General features: G+C 34.8%; 1 protein-coding gene across 1 annotated transcript in view; it reads left to right on the top strand.

Moving 5' to 3' along the window:
* Positions 1-361: 361 nt before the first annotated feature.
* Positions 362-24,547, top strand: part of LOC127545231 (phospholipid-transporting ATPase ABCA3-like) — a gene marked incomplete at its 5' end in the record, with an annotated part of 212,762 nt that continues 188,576 nt past the window's right edge. Inside the window, 2 exons of the mRNA XM_051972378.1 lie at positions 362-644; positions 5,976-6,100. Coding sequence (XP_051828338.1) covers positions 362-644; positions 5,976-6,100 — 408 coding nt within the window. The remainder of the gene's footprint in view (positions 645-5,975; positions 6,101-24,547) is intronic.

The following is a 24,547-nucleotide window of genomic DNA, read 5'->3' as shown; positions in this document are numbered from 1 at the left end:
AACACCTAACTGGAATAGAATATGTAGAGTAGGAAAAAAAAAAGTATCTTTATAAGTAAAAATCTTGCCATTTTTTAGGCAAGGAAAGAAGTGGAATGAAGTTGAATGAAAAGAATTGATCAGATAATTCATGTATGTGTTCTTCAATGAACTAACACTTTGTTTTTTTCTTTCAGAAGTGGCAATGGTATGTTGTAATTGCAGAATTCTTCATGATGTTGCTGTTTGCTTTGATGTATGTGTTCTTCAATGAACTAACACTTTGTTTTTTTCTTTCAGAAGTGGCATCGGTATGTTGTAATTGCAGAATTCTTCATGATGTTGCTGTTTGCTTTGATGTATGTGTTCTTCAATGAACTAACACTTTGTTTTTTTCTTTCAGAAGTGGCATCGGTATGTTGTAATTGCAGAATTCTTCATGATGTTGCTGTTTGCTTTGTTACTTTTGTTTTTTCGCCATATTGTCTCCAAAAATCCTGCTAAATTTTATAATTACACTCTTATTCCCATCGATAAACTTCCACCTTTTTTTGAAAATTTTTTTGAGCACAGTAAATGGGAGCTCATATATGTGCCTTCAAACAGTGAGACAGTGAAGACTATTGTTGAAGATGCATACGAAGCTTTAGACATTGATATGAAAGGTTAGGAATCGGGGGGGAGGGGGGAGGAGGGGAGGGGAAGTTGTTTCCTTTAATTCATTTTTTTTCCTCTAAGACATTCTTATGTTTCCACCTCTGCCCAAAACTCTTGACCCTCTTAAGTTGAGATTCTAAGTTTCCTGAATATGAAATTATGAACAGGATAAAGAATACAAATAAAATGCAGATCAAATTTCTCACTATAATTCAGCCTCAACCATATATCAGAAAATCAATGGGTTGGAGTTGATTACTTCTAATATCCCATCCTATGGTCCCTTGTGATTCTGTCTGTGGTAATGAAGGTAATATGGAATAGCAGACCTGAAGACAAGAATAGAAATTTGGTTAGTAGGGAATCCATTATGGGTTATATTCATGCTATGTCATGGGATAGGACAGGGTGCTGACCGGCAGGAAAGGGAACAGGGGAAATTACTTTCTATTGATAAAATTGTTTGATTTCTTCTGGTATCTTCTCAGACAAATATAGGTAGACTGAATTAGATGTACAGCTTTATTGAGGTAGGAATCTACCTAGTATAGTGTCATAGATCAAACTGGGATGCAGTGCAGAATCTGTGTGTGTGTGTTGCAGGGGGAATGGGTTCTAGTCCTAGCTCTGCCATTTATTAGCCATTAGGTAACTTATACAAATTACTCGACCTCAGTTTTCTTATTTGTAAAAAGAGGGCTATGTGTAGTTGATCTCTGATGATCATTTAAAAAAAATTTTCCATCCAAACTCTATTGGAATTGCCTTAAATCACAGCATTGTTGAAAAGAGCCGAGTCCATCACAGTCATTACATAATCTTGTTGTTGCTGTGTACAATGTTCTCCTGTTTCTGCTCACTTTATTCAGCATCAGTTCATGTTAAGTCTCTTCAGGCCTCTTTGAAATCATCCTGCTGGTCATTTCTTATAGAATAATAATATTCCATGACATTCATATACCATAACTTATTCATCCATTCCCCACTGGAGGGACATCCACTCAATTTCTGGTTCCTTGTCACTAGAAAAAGAGTCCTTTCCCCTTTTTCATTATCTCTTTGGGGTATAGATGCAATGTGATACTGCTGGATCAACAGGTATACACATTTTATAGCCTTTGGGCATAATTCTAAGTTGTTGTCTAAAATTGTCGGATCAGTTCACAACTCCATCAACAATGTATTAGTGTTCCAGTTTTCCCATATCCTCTCCAACATTTATCATTATCTTTTCCTGTCATCTTTGCCAATCTGAGAAGTTTGAAGTGGTATGTCAGAGTTGTTTTAATTTGCATTTCTCTACTCAATAGTGATTTAGGGCACTTTTTTTTCATATGACTATGGAGAGCTTTAAATTCTTTTGTCTGAAAATTGTCTTCATATCTTTTGACCATTTATTAATTGAGGAATGATTTATATTCTTTTTTAAAATAACTTTTTATTGACAGAACCCATGCCAGGGTAATTTTTTGCAGCATTATTCCTTGCACTCACTTCTGTTCCAATTTTTCCCATCCCTCCCCCAGATGGCAAGCAGTCCTTTACATGTTAAATAGGTTACAGTATATCCTAGATACAATATATGTGTGCAGAACCCAACAGTTCTCTTGTTGCACAGGAAGAATTGGATTCAGAAGGTAAAAATAGCCTGGGAAGAAAAACAAAAATCCAAGTAGTTTACATTCATTTCCCAGTGTTCTTTCTTTGGGTGTAGCTGCTTCTGTCTATCCTTGATCAGTTGAAAGTGAGTTAGCTCTCTTTGTCGAAGAGATCCGCTTCCATCAGAATACATCCTCATAGAGTATCGTTGTTGAAGTAGATAAAGATCTTCTGGTTCTGCTCATTTCACTCAGCATCAGTTCATGTAAGTCTCGCCAGTCCTCTCTGTATTCATCCTGCTGGTCATCTCTTACAGAGCAATAATATTCCATAACGTTCATATACCACAATTTACCCAACCATTCTCCAATTGATGGGCATCCATTCAATTTCCAGTTTCTAGCCACTACAAACAGAGCTGCCACAAACATTTTGGCACATACAGGTCCCTTTCCCTTCTTTAGTATCTCTTTGGGGTATAAGCCCAGTAGAAACACTGCTGGATCAAAGGGTATGCACAATTTGATAACTTTTTGGGCATAGTTCCATATTGCTCTCCAGAATGGCTGGATGTGTTCACAATTCCACCAGCAATGTATCAGTGTCCCTGTTTTCCCACATCCCCTCCAACATTCTGCATTATCTTTCTCTATGACTTGTATTCTTAAAATTTGATTCAGTTCTCTATATATTTTAGAAAGAAAGTAATAAAATCTTTATTAGAAACACTGGCTGTAAAATAAAAGAATGGTTTCTGTTTCAATCTTGACTGCATTGGCTTTGTTTGTGTAAAATGTTTTAAATTTAATTTATTATATTATCATCCATTTTGCTTTTCATAATGTTCTCTAGTTATTCTTTGGCCATAAATTCTTTCCTTTTCCACAGATTTGGCAAATAAACTATCCCTTGTTCTACTAATTTGTTTAACTATAATCTTTTATGTCTAAATCATGTACCTTATCTTGGTATAGGGTGTTAGATATTGATCAGTGCCTAGATTCTGCCATACTATTTTCCAATTTAGCCAACAATTTTTGTCAAATAGTGGATTTTTATCCAAGAAGCCAGAGTCTTTGGAATTATCAAACCCTATATTACTATAGTCATTGACTATTGTGTCATGTATATTTAACCTATTCTACGGATTGACATCTCTATTTCTTAGCCAGTACCAAATTGTACTTTATTCTTGTTCTAACACTTCAAGTCATTTTTCTTTGATTATTTCTTATATTATTATGTCAAGTTTCTTCTTTTTGGTCATAGCTTTTAAGTAGTCCAGTTATTCTTACGTTTTTTTCTTCTTGATCTGTTTTTCTTATGTCTCACATTTTTGTCTATTTTTTTCATTCTTGATATTTTATTTTATTATTTCTTAGTCTTTAATAACTTCACTGGCTTCTCTTTACCCATTCTAATTTTCAGAGTTATTTTTTCCCTTAAGATTCTGGGAATATTTTTCGAATTGTTTTTCTTATATTGTTCTTTTTTTGTTGGTTTTTCCTCAATCTCTCATTTAATTTTTAGTCTTTTTTTGAGTTCTTTCATACAGGAAACCATTTAATGTTATTCTTTGGGCTAGAAGAGGCTTTTTCAGTGTTTTCAATATCCTACCCTGAAGATGAAGCCCCATCTTCCCTTTCCATAGTAACTTTGTGTGATTGGGTTCTTTCTCCTTTGCTTTTTTCTTTTTTCTTTTTTTTTTTTTAATAAGAGCTTTAATAAGAGCTTGTTAGTGTAATCACTTTTACTTCGGGGATGAGTTCTCCCTCATCTCCCTCAGTTCTCCCCTCTGGCCTGGAACTCCAAGAACTCCACACTTTTGTGAGTGCCAACAACCACTGGCATCCCTACCCACTGCTTCTGCACTCCCTGAGCATGTGCTGGTTCCTTCTCTCCCAGGGTCTTACCTTGGCCTGGCATCCCTTATCAGCAAAGATTCCTTCCATGTTTCCTGACCTAGATATCCTACTCCCCACACTGTCTGGGAAGGGAAAGTTCCTGCATTTGGGACCAAAGCTCCCCCGCAATCCAGAGAAGTCCAAGACTCTCTCGTTGTCTCACTGGAACCAGCCAGGAAAAGTTTACACTTCACAGGGGAAAAACCTCTGGTCTGGCATCTTTCTTTTCCCATTGTCTCAGGAGGACTTCTCTCTTGCTCCAACTCCTATATGTTTTATTTTGCTTTATTTTTGCCCTGAGATGCAGCTTTGTCTTCCTTGTGCAGGAAATATGGAGAGTTGGAATTTTCTGCCATATTCCCAGATTCTTCTCTTTCTACTTTTCACCTAAATCCTGTCACCTCATATCACTTTCAGGAGATTGCCTTGCATCATCACCTCTGCTTATATATTTTATTTCTCCTTATTTGCCAGCTTCATTTTTAATCGTATACTAGCATGCCAAGATCTTCCCAACAATTAGAAAATGTTCACCAGATCCTGTCAAACCCTAAAGCTGACATCCTGTAGCTCTGGAAAGGGCTGTCTGTCCTTGTCTTCATTTTCTTAATTCATCTTCATTTCTCAATCCCTTGTGATTGGACTTCTGACCCCTCTAGTTGACTAAGACTGCTCACTCAAAGATGACCAGTGCTCTTAACATCAAACCCAGTGACCTTTTCCGCAGGCTTCATTCTTCTTGGATACTCTGCAGCTTTTAAAAATGTTGACCGTCACCTTCTGAACACTCTTGTTTTCTTGGCTTCTATGGCACTTTACTCTCTGGAATTTACTTCTTAATTTCCTTTGCTGAATCATATCCTTTTTTTTTTTTCCAAATTTAGTATTGGCATTCATAAGGCTTTTGTCCTCTTCATCTCTTCCCATTCTTTATATTGTATGTCTTAATGATTTCATCACCTTTCATGAGTTAAATTATTTATTCAACTTTAGTTGAACCTAAACTCTAGACCTTCATTACCAAGTGCCTGCTAGATATCTTTATCATAATGTTTGTTATGGTTAGCTTAAACTTCAGATATCTGCAAAAACTCATTCTATTTTGTTCCAAGCTTACTCCTTCTCTGGACTCTCTTTTCTCTCAAGATGATCACCATCATAAACATAGTCTTGAAGTCTTCAGTGATTCTCCCCATTACCATATCCTTATTTATTGCCCTATCTCTATATTGGTAATAGTTATCAACTGCACCTTAGGTACTATCTCTCCTTTTTAAAGAAGTTGATTATCCAGACAGTTTTTCTCTACTCTCTAAAACTTTGATGTGTCATTGTATTGTTTGTCCTAAGTTTTGCCACTCACAAAATAATGGGTAATACCTTAGAAGTACTTAAAGGAAAGGACTAAGTAGATAAGAGAAAAGCCAAGCAAGTAGATTCCTGAGAAATGAAATTGTGACTAAACTGACATTTGTTATGCTTGGGTAATCCTGAAAAGTATCTGTTTGTGTAATAGTAGTTGCTTAATTGAATTGAGTTATGAAGTAGTCTGATGGTCATGTATATAAGATGAGAGTAATTATCAGATATTATTTCATTTACATAGACAGTGTGGCATAGTAAATCAAGAAGACTTAGGCTTTTTTCTGCCTTTATTACTTACTGACTCTGTGATCACAGGTAATTCTCCAAGACTGTTGCTTATAGCAGAGAAGATGTCAGTCTACATTACTAAAGAATATTCCTTATCTTGAACTTCCTATACTATGAAATCAAAGAAACAGTATCAAAAAAAAATGCATCTAACTCAATTTAAAGATTTTTCTCTTTCCACAGTTAGTGGTTTTACTTCAGAGGATATTTTTGAAGAATACATGAAGTTCAGTAGTAACTCTACTGTTGTATTGGCTGCCATAGTTTTTAACCATGACTTCACTGATGGCAAAGATCTACCTCTTCAGGTAAGAAAGTTTTTTTTTTTTTTTTTTTTTTTTTAATAATACTCGCTATTTTTTTCAAGTACATGTAAAGATAGTTTTCAATTTTTTTCTCTCCCTTCTTACTGCCCCTTCCCCAAGACAGCAAGCAACCTGATATAGGTTAAATATGTGCAATTCTTTTTTTTTTTTAAGATGTTTTCTTTTTTTTTTTTATTAAAGTTTTTTATTTACAAAACATATGCAGAAGTAATTTTTCAAAATCCAAATTATCCCCTCCTTTCCCCCAGCTCCTTCCCTAGATGGCAGGTAGTTCAATACATGTTAAATATATTAAAATATATGTTAAATCCAATATATGCATATATATTTAAACAGTTATCTTGCTGCATAAGAAAAATCAGTTCAAGAAGGAAAAAACTGTGAAAGAAAACAAAATGCAAGCATACAACAATAGAAAGAATAAGAATGCTATGTTGTGGTCCACACTCAGCTCCCATAGTCCTTTCTTTGGGTGTAGATGGCTCTCTTCATCACTGAACAATTGGAATTGGTTTGAATCATCTCAATGTTGAAGAGAGCCACGTCCCTCAGAATTGATCATTTTATAGTCCTGTTGTTGCCATACATAATGATCACTTGGTTCTGCTCATTTCACTTACCATCAGTTCATGTAAGTCTCTCTAGGCCTCTCTAAAATCATCCTGTTTCCAGTTTCTTGCCACTATAAAATGGGTTGCTACAAACGTTTTTGGATATATGGGTCCCTTTCCCTTATCAATAACAAACATAACAGAAATCATATGGTGATCATCCAAAAGAGAGCTTAAATCGTTTAAACTCTCTTTTGGCTATAAGCCCAGTAGAAACACTTATGCAATTCTTTTAAACATAGTTTCACTTTTTTAATGTTGCATAAAAAAATTAAACCAAAAGGCAAAAAACCATGAGAAAAAACCAACAACAAGAAAAAAAATAAAAATACAGATCCGAGAGGTAGATTAACCCTTGTTCTCCTAATTTGCTTATAGTATCACCTTTTATATATAACTCACGAAGCCATTTCCACCTTATCTTGCATCCTATTTTTCCTATTTTCCCAGCAATTCGTGTCAAATGTTGAGTTCTTAATCCAGAAGCTGGAGTCTTTGGAATTATCGAACACTAAATTACTATAATCATTGAGTATTACATATTACATACCTAGTCTATCCCACTGATCAACTACTCTATTTCTTATCCATTACCAAATTGTTTTAATGATTGCTGCTTCATAGTGTAGTTTTAGGTCACTTTCCTTTGCATTTTTCCCCCTTAATTTACTTGATAATTACTGATCTTTTATTATTCTAGATGAATTAAAATTTTTTTTGTAGTCCTATAAAGCAATTTTTTGGCAGTTTGGTGTGGCACTTAATTGAATAAGTAGCTTAATTTAGGTAGAATTGTCATTTTATTATATTAGCTCAGCCTACCCATGAGCAATTGATAGTTTTCCAGTTGTTTAGATCTAATTTTATGTTCATGTAATTTCTTGACAGATAGACTTCCTAATATTTTAAATTGTTTACAGTTATTTTAAAGGGAATTTCTCTTTCTATCTATTGCTGCTGAGCTTTGTTGATAACATATAGAAATGCCAATGATTTCTGTGTTTATTGTATATCATGCAACTTTGCTAGTTATTCATTGTTTCTATTAGTTTTTTAGTTGATTCTCTAAGATTCTATATATATGCGACCACATCATTTGCAAAGAGTGATAGTTTTGTTTCCTTATTACCGACTCTTAATTTCATCAATTTCTTTTTCTTCACTGACATTTCTAGTACAGTATGAAATAATAGTGATGATAATGGGAATCTTGTTTCACCCTTAATTTTATGAGGAATGCTTCTAGTTTGTCCCCATTACATATAATAATGCTTGTTGATAGTTTTAGATATATGCTTTTTATCATTTTAAGAAAAACTATTTATTCCTTTGTTCGCTAGTGTTTTTTATTAGTATTGGAGGTTGTATTTTGTCAAATGGTTTTTCTTCATTTATTGAGATAATTATATGATTTCTGTTATGTTTGTTATTGATTCGGTCAATTATGCTGATAGTTTTCCTAATATTGAACTAGCCCTGCATTCCTGGTATAAATACCACTTGATCTGAGTGTATTATAGTGGTAATAAGTTGCTATAATCTCTTTGCTAATATTTTATTTTAAGATTTTTGTCTCAATATTTGTTAGGGAAATTAGTCTATAATTTTCTTTCTCTGTTTAGGTATCAGCCCCATATCTGTACATTAAAAGGAATTTGGTAGGACTCCTTTACTTATTTTTCCAAATAGTTTATATAGTATTGAAATTAATTGTTTTTTAAGTGTTTGATAGAATCCACTTAGTCCTGGAGATTGTTTCATTGATGACTTGTTAAATTTCTTTTTCTAAAATGGGACTATTTAAATATTTTTATTTCCTCTCTTGTTAATCTGGGCCATCAATATTTTTATAAATATTTATCCATTTCATTTGGATTGTCAGATTTATTGGCATACAGTTGGGCAAAATAGCTTCTAATTATTACTTTAATTTTCTCTTCATTGGTTTACCATTTTGAATTTTGATACTGATTATTTAATTTTCTTTCTTTTTTATAATCAAACTAATCAGTTAATTTTTTCATAACCAATTTAGGTTTATTTATCAATTCAGTGGTTTCTTTCAGTTTTATTAATCCCTCCTTGATTTTCAGAATTTCTACTTTGATATTTAATTGGAGGTTTTTAATTTTTTTTTTTTTTCTAGTTTTTTTAGTTACATGTCTAATTCATTGATCTTCTCTTTCTCTATTTTATTCATGTGACTATTTAGAGATATAACTGTTCCCCTAAGAACTGCTTTGATTGAATTACATAAGTTTTGATATGTTGTCTCATGATTGTCATTCTCTTGGAAAAAATTATTGGTTATTTCTGTGATTTGTTGTTTGACCTGCTCATTCTTTAGGATCGGATTATTTAGTTTCCAAATAATTTTTGGTCATTTTTCCATGATTCTTTATTATATGTAGTATTTATTGCACTATGATCTGAAAAGAATTCATTTACTATTTATGCCTTTCTGCATTTCATTGTGAGAATTTTATACCCTAATGTAAGGGTTGAAGGAGGAGTCAGGCACTCTGCAATCAGGAAGTAAACGGGCAAAGCCTGAGATTCTGGGATTCACAGCTGTGCATAAGTAGGAACTGCCTTGTGGGCAGGAACGCTGGTTGCATTGAGATCACATCATCAATGGGAGGTATCTCCTTCTCTGATTGGCTGTGTGTATGACCTTATAGACTCTATTTAAGCTGTGGGATGAGGAAGCAGGTCCTCTTTTACCTGGAGCTCTGCTGGGAGTAGTAACTAAGAGTGTGCAGGAGGTCAGAGGGTAGGATGTAAACACATGAATAAAAGATTTTGAGCTTGCAAATGTTCTTGAGTGTTCTATCATGTATTTAAACTATCGTTATTATGAAATGATGGCCAGAGATCTCTGAAGACCTCAGACAGAGGTGAGTTTGGTAAAATTGGTTTAAGCACTGCAGAAGAGAATGACCAGAGATTTCTCTGAGGGCCTGAGAATTAGGAGAGACTGGAAGTAGCGAATGCTGAGTGGGCATGAACAAGAGTATTCACAAAAGTAGTGAATGTCTTGTGGGCATTCACACAAGTGGTGCCAACAAGGGTGCATTGTAGACTGCCAGACCCCTGTAGTTCCCCATCTGGGAGGGAAGGCAAATAAGCAGTATGGATCTAGATATACTTACGATCAAGCTCAAAGACACAGCTGTGCATGCAGCTTAAGTAAATAGGTCAAACAGCTAGATGGATGATCTTTTAACAAAGATCACCTCTGAAGAACATGAGGGAGCTTGCTTTCAAGCTCTGAGGCATTTATTCCCATTAAGTATAGTTCAGAAAGGAAAAAATCTAGAGCTAATAGAGATGGTTGAGAGTATAGAGCAAAAAATACAAGAATTAAAGGTCGAGTTAGAGGTAAAATGAAAAATCACATTACAAACAATAAAAAAAAGAGATAAAAGAATTACAAGCTGAATTACAGGTTGAGTTAGAGAAAGGACAAAAAGTTAGGTTAAAGCAATTAGAACAGAAAGAGTTCAACCTTCTTGGATTAAGAATTCTATCCCTCTAGATAAGGAGGATATGAAAGGATTTGTCTTTTTAGTGCCCAGCATTAATTTAGCTGAGCCTTATAAAGGATTTGAATGGACAGTCTTGCCACAGGGAATGAAGAATAGCTCTACTATGTGTCAAATGCATGTGGCTGCTGATGTACCTCCTGTAAAAAAAGCATCTCCAAAAGTTATGTTGTTACTACCATTATATGACATTATATGAAACAGTGCTTTAGACTCACCATGCCAGCTTACAAAAGAAACTCAAGAGGTTCTAAGAGAGATTAAATTGGCTTTATCCAATATGGCTGAAAGGATTCTGAAAGGATAACTCAAAAAGTATTGGAAATATCAGTTTTTGTTACAAAAGAGGCACTCACAGCAAAGGAGACAGTGTGATGGAGTGGATGAACCTCCCAGCACAATCAGATCAAAGTCTTGCTTCTTACCAGTGCTTATGGCTAGAATTTAAATAAAAGCCATTAAGAGAGTAGTACAATTATCTGGGAATAAACCTGGCAAAATATATACATACATATCTTATACCAATGCACAAATTGATGTGTGTTGTGAAACCATCCCAGAGTGAAAATTTTATTGGTCACAGCTTCAAGCCTTACACATGGGTATGTAAATATAATTTTTGATTCAGCTTATTCAGTAGATGTGGTACAAAGAATTGCCATAGCCCCCACCAAATTTGTAGTTTATTATATATATCAGCTCTTTAAAGAACTTTGAGAGCAAGTGAGAAGACACTCAGGTAAGTATTATATCCTGCATGTCCATTTTTATAATGGATTTTCAGATCCTATCCTTTATCACCAGGCTGCTAGAGCTTTACATTTGCAAATTGAGATAACTAAAGAGGAAGCTGGGAGCATAGCAAAAGACTATACAGATTGCCTTCCTTTTCATGCCCCTATGCTCCCTCCAGGGAAAAACCCTTGTGGTTTGAGATCTAATACTCTATGGCAAATTGACATCACTCGTGTTAAGAGGCAGAGCATCCATGTAACTATGGATACACATTCTCAATTCCTTATGATTTCAGTTCAACATGGAGAAGCGACAGAAAATGGACTGGCTTATACATCTTCTGCCTTTAGGTCTTTTGCATTGAATTTGGCATTGCCCATTCCACTGGAATTCCATATAATCCTACTGGTCAAGTCATCACTGGACAGACTTTATACCCCCAAGATGTTCCCATCCATACAAGAGAAGGGAATTTTGGGATTTGCACAAGACGTGGCAACACATACATGTAATTGCTTGCAATTTTCAAATTCTTTGGATTTTACCCCAGCAATGTGCTTCTGGTACATGCAGAAAATGTGGCTAACTAACAGACTGACCAACAAGGACATGGCATCTGGAAGGGTCCAGGTTGGGTCAGGGTTTGGGGCCCCGCGGACACTCTTGTCATTTCAGATGCAGACCCAACAGCAAAGGAGTGGATTCCAACCCAAAACATCCGTGACCTGGGGAACCAAGAAGAGAAGGACTAGATGATGGCCCAGAGGGATTGGCCAGATGCCAGCAGCCCTCCAGACACTGATGACAGCCATTTCCCTCCTGACCATGACACCAGAGACAGCAGACACAGCTCCAGTGTAGTAGCTGAATTGGATTGTTGTGGGTGATGTGCAATACATACAGACTAATAAATAGACAATGGGCTTGTGTGCTTCTCCCATACCTACTTGCTGTTTATATGGTGGCTTGGGGAGAGGCTTTGCCCTCTTTTCCACTTATAGACTATGCCTCTAAATTAGTGGGGTGAAAAAACAACATGGCCACCTGCAAAAGTTAGTGAGACAGTGTTATGGGACATGATCTTGCTTATATATACATTCCTCTGTGCCTTTCTTATACCAAAAGGTATATACAATTGAAACTACAGACTTATGACATCCTACTTTGTTGACATCCTACTTCCTTGAGCGTGACTTTATTGAATGGGTTGAGCACCATGTTACCCATGCTTGGTTTTGGCCACTGGTGAGCCTAGTTCTTAATGTTTTACTTTTGTTTGCCTTTGTTCTGTTATATATACTTTGTAATCTCATTGATCAAGTGAGCTATTGTTGATGCTAAAGTTAGCTTGCTGTGATGAGCAGTCCCCACTTTACAAGAGAAGGGAAATTGTAAGGGTTGGGTCATATGCATGTGCAAGTGCAACAGTAAGTAAATAGACAAAGCCTGAGATTCCCTGATGTGATTTGCTATGAGTAAGCAGGGACCGCCTTGTGGGTGAGAACTCTGGTCACATTGAGATGGCATCATCAACGGGAGGTGTCTCCCTCTCTAATTGGCTGTGCATGTGACCTCATAGACCCTATTTAAGCTATGGGGAGGAGGAAGTTGCTCTCTGATCTTTTTATGGGGAAGCTGCTTGATCCTGGGTAATCATGATTGTGACTCTTCAATATTTGAATTGTTTGTTTCTGACTGCTTGCAGTATTTTCTCCTTGATCTGATTATTCTGGAATCTAGCTAATATATTTCTTAGAGTTTTCCTTGTAGGATCTCTTTCAGGAGGTAATTAGTGAATTCTTTTAATTCATTCCCCAATTGAGGAGCATCTACTCAATTTCCACTAAATTGCTTTACTCAATTGCCACTAAAAAAAGAGCTGCTACAAACATTTTTGCACATTTGGGTCCTTTTCCCTCCTTTTGCAATTTCCTTGGGATATAGACCCCATAGTAGTACTGCTGGATCAAAGGTTATGCACAATTTTATAGCCCTTTAAGCATAATCCAACTTGCTCTCCAGAATGGTTGAATTATTTCACAACTCCACCAATGTATTAGTGTCCTCGTTTTTCTATATCCTCTCCAGGATTCATCATTATCTTTGCCTGACATCTTAGTCATTCTGATAGGTTAGAGTTGGTACCTCAGAATTGTTTCAATTTGCATTTCTTTAATCAATAGTGATTTAGAGCATTTTTCCATATTAACTATAAATGGCTTTACTTTCATCATCTAAAAATTGTTCATATCCTTTAACTATCAATTGGGAATAACTTGTATTCTTAGAGATTTCACATAGTTCTTTATATATTTTAGAAATGAGACCTTTTTCAGAAGCACTGGTTGTAAAAAAAATTTTCCCACTTTTGTACTTAACTTTTAATTTTGTTTGTGTTAGTTTTATTTGTGCAAAACCTTTTTAATTTTGTGTAATCAAAGTTATCCATTTTGCATTTCATAGTGTTTTCTAATTCTGTTTTAGTCATAAATTTCTCCCTTCTCCAAAGATCTGATAAGTAAACTATCCCTTCCTCTCCTAATTCCCTTATGGTATAACCCTTAAAGTCAAAAAGGATACTTGATTTGGACTTAATTTTATTGTGGGGTGTAAGATGTAGGTCTGTGCTGAGTTTCTGGTATGTTATTTTCCAATTTTCCCTGCAATTTTTGTGAAATAGTGAGTTCTTATTTCAGAAGCTAGAGTTTTGAGGTTTATCAGATACTAGATAACAAAAGTCATTGATTATTGTGTTGTATAATCTATTCCATTGATCTACCATTTTACTTCTTAGCCAGTACTCTGTGGTTTTGATGATCATTGCTTTATAATAGAGTTTTGGAAACGTTACTGCTAGGTAACTTGTTCTTTGTGTTTTTAAAAAATTAATTCCCTTGATATTCTTCACCTTTTGTTATTCCATATGAATTTTGTTACATTTTTTTCTAGCTATACAAAATAATTTTTGGCAATTTGGTTGGTATGACACTGAACAAATATACCAATTTAGGTAGAATTGTCATTTTTATTATATTAGCTTGGCTTCCACATGAGCAATTAATATTTTCCCATTTGTTCAGACTTTATTTGTGGGAGAAGTATTTTGTAATTGTGTTCATATAGTTCATGAGTTTGTCTTTGTGTGGGACAGGTGCTAGACTCCCTTTCCCAAATTAACTAATCAGAGACATCTTCAGGTACAAAGAGAAAGCATTTATTTAATCCCTGCAGGGAGAAGCCCAGATACACCTGGGAGCCATCCCAACTCCCTCCATGTGCTACTGAATCTGGCAGGCCAAAAGTAGACCACCTGGTTAAATAGGAAAAGACCCAAGCCTTTTCATTAGATAGACTTAAAAAAAAGTAACTATCTTTGATCATTGGTCACCATTGTTGTCTGCTTCCTGTGGTTTATGTCACTTCCTGTAGTTCATGTCACTTCCTGTAACTTCACTAACTTCCTGCATCCCAGAGTTCAAGGCTTGGGAATAGGGATCATGTGACTTAGTCTCAATATTGAGAAATACTTAATCCAGTCAGTTCCATTCATCTTGGCAGGTAGGTACTCAAAAATTTTATTTTGTTGATAGTTATTTTAAATGGAATTTTTCTTACTATCTCATATTGGGCTTTGTCAGTAATATGTAGAAATGCTGATCATTTCTGTGGCTTTATTTATGTCCTACAACTTTGCTAAAGCTATTAATTTTATCAAGTAGGTTTTTGGATGATTCTCTAGAATTCTCTAAGTATAAGTGTATGATAAATAATATTTAATAAGTATAATAAATTTTTGCTCTAACCTTTTACTCTTACTTCCTATGTATCTCTCTGTTTCAAATGTGTTTCTTAGAAGCAACATAATGTAGTTTTCTGGTTTTTAATGCACTCTGCTATTCACTTCCATTTTTTGGGAGAGTTCTTCCCATTCATATTCATAGTTGCACTTACCAGTTCTGTATTTCACTCCATCTTATGTTCTCCCTTGTATATAGTTTGGTTCTGTCTTTTCATCCTGTAGCTCCTTAATAGTGCTTTGTTTCTATTCCACTCCATCCTCTATTTCCCCTCCCTTATATTATCTGATCTCCCTTCTCTTACCCCTTTCTTCTAGTGTTTCTGCCCTCTTTTCTATTTTACCCCTCCCTTTTTGTTCCATTATCTCCTTCTACTTCCTTATAGTATAAGATGAATTTCTATACCCAACTGAGTGATAATGTTATTCCTTCTTTGAGCCCAAACTGATGAGATTAAGATTCAAAAAATGCTCATCCCCCTTCTCTTCTTTCTTTCTGTCTAATAGGTCTTTTGTGCCTCTTGCTGTGATCTAAATTGTCCCATTTTATTTCTCCTTTCATTTTCTCCCAGTACAATCCTTTTCTACCCCATAATGTCTTTTTCTTTGATATCATTACATCAGAATCCATTCATATCTATATCCTCTGTCTATGTATACCCTCTCTAACTGCACCAATAATAGATATAGTTCTCAAGAGCTATAGATAACATTTTCTCATCTAGGGAATGTAAACAATTTAACCTTTAAATAATGTATGTGTAAATAAAATTTCCCCCTTTTCATGCTTCTCTTGAGTTTTGTATTTAAATACCAATTTTTTTTTTAGTTCTGTTTTTTTCAATATAATTGATTGAGCCTCTTACTTCATTGAAGATCTGTTTAGCCACAAATGGGCTAGTGTTGGTTGAAAATAAGGAGATGGGGTTGCTGATAATTCAGTAGCCATTTAATGAGAGAAATCATATTATATATATTTTAAAACCATATGTTATTATGAAAGGCATTGTTCTGTGACCAACTCTGGTTTCTCTTTTCTGTCATCTAACTCTCTGAAGCATGTTAATTTCTGGAAACTCAATCTTGTGTAAAGTTTACAGTGCCCCAATAATTATGCCCAGGACTTTATGTTTTCTCATGATTCCAAACTTAAATGCACACTTGATTAATCTTAGAGGAAGGAAACTTTGTTTCACCCCTGATCTTATCAGGAATTGTTACAGTTTATCCCTATTACATATGATGCTTTCTAATGGTATTAAATAGGTGCTACTGACTCTTTTAAGGAAAAGTCCATTTATTCCTATACTCTCTAGTGTTTTTAATAGAAATGGGTGTTCGATTTTATCAAATGCTTTTTCTGCATCTATTGAGATGATCATATGATTTTTGTTAATTTGATTATTGATATAGTCAATTGTGTTAATAGTTTTCCTAATATTGAACCAGCCCTGCATTCCTGGTATAAATCCTATTTTGTGTATTATCCTGGGTATGCTTTTCTGTAATCTTTTTGCTAATATTTTATTTAAGATTTTTGCATCAATGTTCATTAGGAAGATTGGTCTGTAATTTTCTTTCTCTGTTCTCGTCCTACCTGGTTTAGGTATCAGTACCATATCTGTGTCATAAAAGGAATTTGCTAGGACTCTTTCAGTCCCTATTTTTCAAATAGTTTATATAACTTTGGAGTTAATCGTTCTTTAAATGTTTGGGAGAATTCGCATGTAAATGCATCTGGTCCTGGGGATTTTTTCTTAGGGAGTTGATTAATAGCTTGTTCTATTTCTTTTTCTAAGATGGGACTGTTTAACCAATTTACTTCTTCCTCTGTTAGTCTGGGCAAGCTATATTTTTGAAGATGTTCTTTTATTTCATTGAAGTTATCGAATTTATTGGCATAAAGTTGGGCAAAGTAACTCCTAATTATTGCTCTAATTTCCTCTTTGTTAGTGGCAAGTTCTCCCTTTTCATTTTTAAGACTAACAATTTGATTTTCCTCTTTCCTTTTTCTAATCAAATTTACCAAGGGTTTATCTATTTTGTTGGTTTTTTCATAGAACCAACTCTTAGTTTTATGTATTAAATTATGTATTTTACTTTCAGTTTTATTAATCTTTCCTTTTATTTTTTGAAGGTTAGTGTTGGGGGAGGGGGAATGGTTAATTTGCTCTTTTTTCTAGCTTTTTTAGTTGCAAGTTTAATTCATTGATTTTCTCTTTCTCTATTTTATGCAAGTAGGCCTTTAGAGATATAACATTTCCCCCTATTACCGGTTTGGCTGCATCCCACACATTTTGGTATGAGTCTCATTATTGCCATTCTCTTGAGTGAAATTATTGTGTCTATGATTTGCTGTTTTACCTGTTCATTCTTTAAGATGAGATTATTTAGTTTCCAATTACTTTTTCATCTATTTTCCCCTGGCTTTTTATTGAATGTAATTTTCATTGCATTGTGATCTGAAAAGGATACATTTACTATTTCTGCCTTTCTGCATTTGAATTTCAGGTCTTTATGTCCCAATATATGGTTAATTTTTGTATAGGTTCCATGAACTGCTGAGAAGAAAGTGTACTCTTTTCTCTCTCCATTTAGTTTTCTCCAAAGATCTATCATTCCTAACTTTTCTAATGTTCTATTTACCTCTTTAACTTCTTTCTTGTTTATTTTGTGGTTTAATTGATCTAGTTTAGAAAGTGCAAGGTTGAGATCTCCCACTATTATAGTTTTGCTGTCTATTTCTTCTTGCAGCTCTCTTAACTTCTCCTTTAGGAATTTAGATGCTATACCCCTTGGTGCATATATGTTTAGTACTGATATTGCTTCATTATCTATGCTACCCTTTAGCAAGACATAGTGCCCTTCTTTAAGCATCAGATACATTATTTCATTTAAATTTCATTGCATTTCTGAGTGAATAACTATTGTAGATGTTATTATTATCTCCATTTTGCAGGTGAGAAATTAGAGGCTTCTGAGGAATAAAAAGACATGATTGTCAAAAAGATAGCATGTATTAGGGGTGGGATTCTAGTCTTCAGATCTAGAATTTTACAAATTCTTCTATGTGACTTCCCTAAACTACACCAGTAATTAATCAAAATCATTAAAAAAAATACTGTTGTATTGGTTCTCTGCCATTGATCTTTTTTGTTTCATCTATTTAAATGACAAATAACTTTGATTTAAGATTGTTTTCTTACATCCCTTCTGCTATTAATTGAATAAACAGAACACACCCTGCTTTAAAAAAAAAAAAAAAAAGATATAATACCCTTCCTTATCTCTTTTAATTAGATCAGTTTTTGCTTTTGCTTGATCTAAGATCAAGATGGCTGCCCCTACTTTTTTGACTTCACCTATTTTGTTCCAACCTTTTACCTTTACTCTGTAGGTATCACCCTGTTTTAAATGTGTTTCCTGTAAACAACAAATTGTAGAATTCTGGCTTTTAATCCAGTCTATTATTCACCTCTGCTTTATGGGGAAGTTTACCCATTCACATTTATAGTTAAAACTACTAATTCTGTATTTCTTGCCATCTTGTTATCCCTAGATTATGCTTTTCTCTTTCCTTTTCCCCTTCTTCCCTTCCCCAGTATTAAACTTATGAGCACCACTTGCCTCATGTAGCCCTTCCTCCCCCTGAGAGTCCCTTCCCTTTTCTTAAACTTACTCGTACAATTTCTGTATTCCTTTCTATTTAGTTACCCCTTCCCTTTTTGCTTTTCTCCTCCCACTTTTCAATGAGGTTAGAGAAGTTTCTATGTAAACCAAATATGTCTAATATTTTCTCTTTGAGCCAGTTCTGATGTGAGTAAGATTCACACTATGTTCATCCCCTTCCCTTCTTTCCCTCAGATATAATAGGTTTCCTTTGCCTCTCTGTGAGATGTAGTATCTCCACTTTTCCCTTTTTCTGGTACAATTTTCTTTTTACCACTAGGTCCTTTTTTATAGTATAACAGTAAAACCAAATTATACATGTACTCTTTATGTATACCCATAATGAAATACAGTTTTCAAGAGTTGTTTTTCCTTTTTTTATGTTTTTCTTGAGTCCTATATTTGAAGGTCAGCCTTTTTGTTTAGCTCTGTTTTTTTTTTTTTTTTTCATAAGAAATAAATGGAATATTTCACTGAATGTCCAGCTTCTTCCCTGGAAGAAAATGCTCAGTTTGGCTGGATAAGTTATTCTTGGCTACATACCAAGTTCCTTTGCCTTTCCAAATATCAGATTCCAGGCCCTTTGATCTTTAATGTGGAAGCTGCTAGGTCATGAGTAATCCTTATTGTGGCTCCTCACTATTTGAATTTTTTTTTTTTCTGGCTGCTTGTAGTATGTTTTCCTTGGTTGATAATTCTCGAATTTAGCCACAATATTCTGTAGGTGTTCGATGAATTCTTTCAATATCTATTTTACCTTTTGATTCTATAACATCTGGGCAGTTCTCTTTGATGATTTCCTGAAAAATATTATCTAGGTTCTTTTTTTTTATCATGATTTTCAGGGAGTCCAATAATCTTTAGATCTCTCCTAGATCTATTTTCCAGGTCTGTTGTTTTCTCAAGTAGGTATTTAACATTTTTTTAGTTTTGCTTGACTGATTCTTGGTGTCTCCTCGAGTCATTCATTTCCATTTGTTCAATTCTGCTTTTTAATGAATTATTTTCTTAATTTACTTTTTAAATTTCCTTTTGTATTTGTCCAATTGAGTTTTTAAATGAGTTGATTTGTTCTATGGAATTTTTTTCCATTTCGCCAATTTTATTTTTTAAGGAGTTATTTTCTTTTTCCAATTAACTAATTCTGTTTTTCAAGGATTTGATTTCTTTATCCACTCTATCTTTAAATGAGTGGAATGATTTATTTCCAGACCCTCTTGCAAAGCTTTTCTTTCCTTTCCCCATTTTTCTTCTAGCTCTCTTTTAAGATACTTTTAAATTTCTTCTATGAGAGCCTTGTATGGTAGGGATCAGATCATATCCCCCTTTGGATTTTCATCTAGAGACAAACTATTTTTAGTCTTCACTGAATTTGAAATCTACTATTTTTCTATAATATATCTTATTACTCATTAAAAAAAAAAAAAGCTACAGTCTGCTTATGGGGCAGTGAGGTATTTCCAAGCTGCCTCTACAGATAACAGGAAGTGGTAGTGAAAGGCAGTGGGACAGCAGTGGCTGGCACAGAGATTATGCTGAATCCCTTCCATTGCTGGGTGGGTATAGCCAGGTCCCAAGAGACCTTTTTGGGGTTATAGTCTTTACCTCTTGTATTTATAGTTTCTCTGCTGATGTACTGGCTTGCTGCCAGGGCAGAGTAGCCACACTGTGGTAGAGTTTTCCCCTCAAATTTTCCACCAATTTTCCACACCCCACTCCAGTCTGCTTAGCATGAGCTGTTCTCCATGCTCTCACTGCCAACTTTCCTGAATCTGTGCCTGGCCTAACTCTGTTCCATTTCCCCCCTCCCTCCCTGCCCAGCCCCAAGCAAAAGTAGATCCTTTCTGGTGAATTTTGAGATTATCTTCTGTTGCTAATGTGTTGTACTCCCAATATTCATGAGTTCTGAGAGTCAAGCACTAATTCAGAGGCTGAGTTAAGTAAAATAATTTGAAGGTAGAGGAGAGCTCTGTGTGTTCTCTCCGCCATCTTGGCTCTGTCTCATATTTGCATTTTTCAAACTCTAATACATGTATGATATCCATTTGCCAAAGCTCGATATCTCCCTCTGGAGTTGATACCCTCTAATTTAGGGGTATGATATGTATCTGTCAGGCCTGCTCTTTGGCAATGTGAAACATTTTTCTCAGTGTCCAAGCAGATTGATGAAATGTTTGATGTGTGATACCTTCTGTTTCTTCCATAGTCTCAATAAAATATTGATCTTCTATATGATTTCCTTCAAATAAAGGTCTTCTGATGTTAGTGTGGGAAGGAATAGGTAAAATATATACAGGATTATGTCAAGTCCTAACTATGTCTTGACATGTTGAAACATACAAAGAATCTTATTATTATTTCTTTTAATATTGGCTATTTCTATTCTAGATAATACTTGTACTGCATACTTATGATCTGATATGTTAATAGGCTCTGAAAACATAACCAAGGCAGTTATAATAGCTGACAATTCATTTTTCCAAGTGAATAGAAAAGGTATTTTAATATTCTTAAGCCTATCCTCAGGGCTATAATATAGAGACAAGATAAGAATTTGTAGCATCATGAGTAAATATGTTTTTGCCCCAAACTGGCTATTCTGATATAACTTTATGAAGTATAAATTCATTTTCTGATAAGAATTTACAAATCCCTTTTGGATTGTCATATTTAATTGGTACAGCATGGATCCCAATTATAATCTGCCATTCAGGACTTTCTTGTATTAATTGTTGTATATGATCCTTATTATAAGGAATATATATCACCTCAGGTTTGTTGCCACTTAATTGTATATACTTATTGATGAGTTTGGAAATTAATTTTCCTACTGTAACTGGGTGTGTTTCTAATGAAGTGGATGACTGATTGTGTAGATATACTCATTCTATGATTTTCTCACCTTGTTTTATTAAGCCTATGGTATGTATCTTGAAGTCAAAATTCTAATCTGCAATTCTTTTCCTTCTTTTATTCTGTCAATGTATCTTTCTGCAATAGCCTTTTTTATCATCTTAATAGCCTCTTCTGCTTCCTTTGTTAACATCCTAGATGATGTTAATCATTTACATCTACATGTAATCTACATTTAATCTGGAATCTTCCTCTAAAATTTGATACAATGGTGCTATTATTTCATTGGGAATCTCTAAACTTTCACTAATCCAATTAATATCCCCAATTAGCTTTTGAAAATCATTCAAAGTGACTAGCTAATCCCTTCTTATCTGTAAGCATATTGCCAAGTTAAAAAAAGTTAAAAAAAGAGGTTCCCTTTGTATTTTGTCAGATGCAATACACAGTCCCTATTTGCTCAATGCTTCTGTTGTTTTGGGTAGAATTTCCTCAGTTCTCATAAATGGGGATGTGCACAAAGAATGTCATCCATATAGGATATCAAATAAGCCTTAGGGTGAGCTTTTTCAAATAGGTTGAAGAATTTCCCCCATGAATTTGATACAATGTAGAGGCTGTTTTGCATTCCATCTGTTAATACTTTCCATGTATATTTTTTAAGAGGTGCTTTCAAATTAACATTAGGGAGTGAAAATGCAAAATGTTGACTGTTCTGTGCGTGTAAAGATATAAAATAGGAACAGTTCTTGATATCTATTATCCATGAAGACCAATTTTCAGGAATCATATTTGGAGATGGGAGAACAGGTAGCAAGATTCCCATTGTAGTCATAGTTACATTAATTCTAAAGGACAATAAGCCATTTCTAAGGAAGAGGAAGCACAAGAGGGGTGTTGACTGTCTTTGGACTGAGAGAACTGAAGGGGTCTGTCCTGGAGTAAATAGGCCTCTGTTGTTTATTTGGGGTCCCAGGGTAAGCCCCTCACTCTTTTTCTCTGCAAATTAGATCAACATTCTGAGGCCCAACGATAACCTTTCTGACATGTGGGACATTTTTGTGTTGGGCCAGATTTAGCCCAATTTCCATTTCTACATTCCCCTTTAAAATGTCCCATCTTTCCATATTTGACACTTACTAGCTGTTTGACCCTGGACAAGTCACTTAACCTCAAGTGCCTCAGCAAAAAAAAAAATATATATGTGTGTGTGTGTGTGTGTGTGTGTGTGTGTGTGTGTGTGTGTATATGTATAAAGTCATAAGATCCTTTAAATATATACCTAAATTTTCAGTCCCTCTTTATATTCAATAGCCATTTTATGGAATAGAGTATGCAATTCTATCTGCCACAAAGGATTATATGAAGGACAGCATTAAGGAGTACTTCATAAAGTGCCAAATGAGCTGCTTGTTGCCTTTTCCTCTATTTCCTCTCCTCTTCTGAACCCTCACTCTGTTCTCTCATTATTTTTACAATTTCCTCTACCTCTCCTGGTTTTGATAAGGAAAGTTTTATAATATTATACAAAGAGAGGTTATCAGAAGAGAGAGCCTGAGGGTCTTTCTCTTTGCATAGTTTGTATAAAGTTTCTCCTACAGATTCCCATTCACTAATATTTCCCTGGGGAACCAGGGCACATTGTTGTAAATGTCCCGTAAAAATGCTCTTTAACTTATTTTTCCTAGTCCTTGCTCCCCTTTTTAACATGATTAACTGTAAAAGTTTAAGATCTTTCCCTTCATTATTCAATCCTTTAACTATTTGCCCTCCCATTGTTTTATGTCTCAGTTTACTCTGAAAAGTGAAAGTAAAGATGAGCCCTGCTGTTGAGCAGTTCTGCTGGAGCCTTCCTCTTACCTTGATTTAGGCCTTTTCTCCTCAAGCTACCTAGAGGGTACCAACCATTGGAAGACCATCTTCAGTACTGGTTCCTCATCAGGTCTCTACTTCCCTTGTGGGCTGCTTCATGTGATCAGTGCCTGATTGGATCAGGACATGTCATGATCAGGACCCCACACTGGAAGCCATTTGTTGTGACCAGCATCACACAAAAAATCACACAAAGGCTAGTGGCAGTTGAAAATAAGGAGATGTGGGGTCGCTAATTAACAGAGCTGTTTAATGAGAGAAATCATGTTGCTTATATATGTTAAAACCATATGTTATTATGAAAGGCATTGTTCTGTGACCAACCCTGGTTTCTGTTTTCTATCATCCAATTCTCTGAAGCATGCTGTTAGCTTCTGCCAACTCAGTCTTGTGTAAAGTTTGCAATGCCTCAATAATTGTTCCAGGACCTTATGTTTTCTCATGATTTCAAGCTTAAATGCACACTTGATTAATCTTAGGAGAAGAGAAACATCCCAAATACTGAAGTTTTTAGCTTCCTGGAAATTCTCTACAAAAATCCATCTCCTCTCCTGAAAGATGATGCTCAGTCTCACTGGGTAGTTTAACTGTAGCTTGTAACCCCAGGTCCTTTGCCTTCCAGAATATGATATTCTAGGCCCTCTTATCCTTTATTGTAGAAGCTGCCAAGTACTGAATAATCCTGACTGTGGCTTCTCAATATTTGAATTCTTTTTGTCTGGCAGCTTGCAGTATTTTTTCCTTGAGATTATACTCTGTAGTTTTGCAATGCTGTTCCTTGGGAGTTGGGGATCTCTTTCTGGACGTGACTGATAGATTCTTTCAATGAATTTTTACCTCTCTGGCTCTAATTTACCAGGGCAGTTTTCCTTGATGATTTCTTGAAGAATGCTATCCAGGCCCTTTTTTTTTGGTTGTGGCCTTCAGGTAGACCACATTTAAAAAATTTTTTAAATTGTCTTTCCTGGATCTATTTTCCAGATCTGCTGGTTTTCCAATGAAATATTTTACATTTTCTTACATTTTTTCAGTCTTTTTAGTTTGTTTGACTATTTTTTTTTGGAGGCTAATTGAAAAGTATTTTATATATATATATATATGTATATACACATACATATATATATATAATCGTAAGTTTTTATTTACAAGATATATGTATACGTAATTTTTCAGCATTGACAGTTGCAAATCCTTTTGTTCCAACTTTTTCCCTCCTTCCTCCAGATGGCAAGTTGGCCAATACATGTTAAATATGTTAAAGTATAAGTTAAATACAATATATGTATACATGTCCAAACAGTTATTTTGCTATACAAAAAGAGTCAGACTTTGAAATAGTGTACAATTA

Source organism: Antechinus flavipes, chromosome 1, assembly GCF_016432865.1.
Source record: "Antechinus flavipes isolate AdamAnt ecotype Samford, QLD, Australia chromosome 1, AdamAnt_v2, whole genome shotgun sequence".
NCBI lineage: Eukaryota > Metazoa > Chordata > Mammalia > Dasyuromorphia > Dasyuridae > Antechinus > Antechinus flavipes.
Note: the sequence above shows the minus strand (reverse complement) of the source record. Positions and strands in the feature narration are given on the sequence as shown.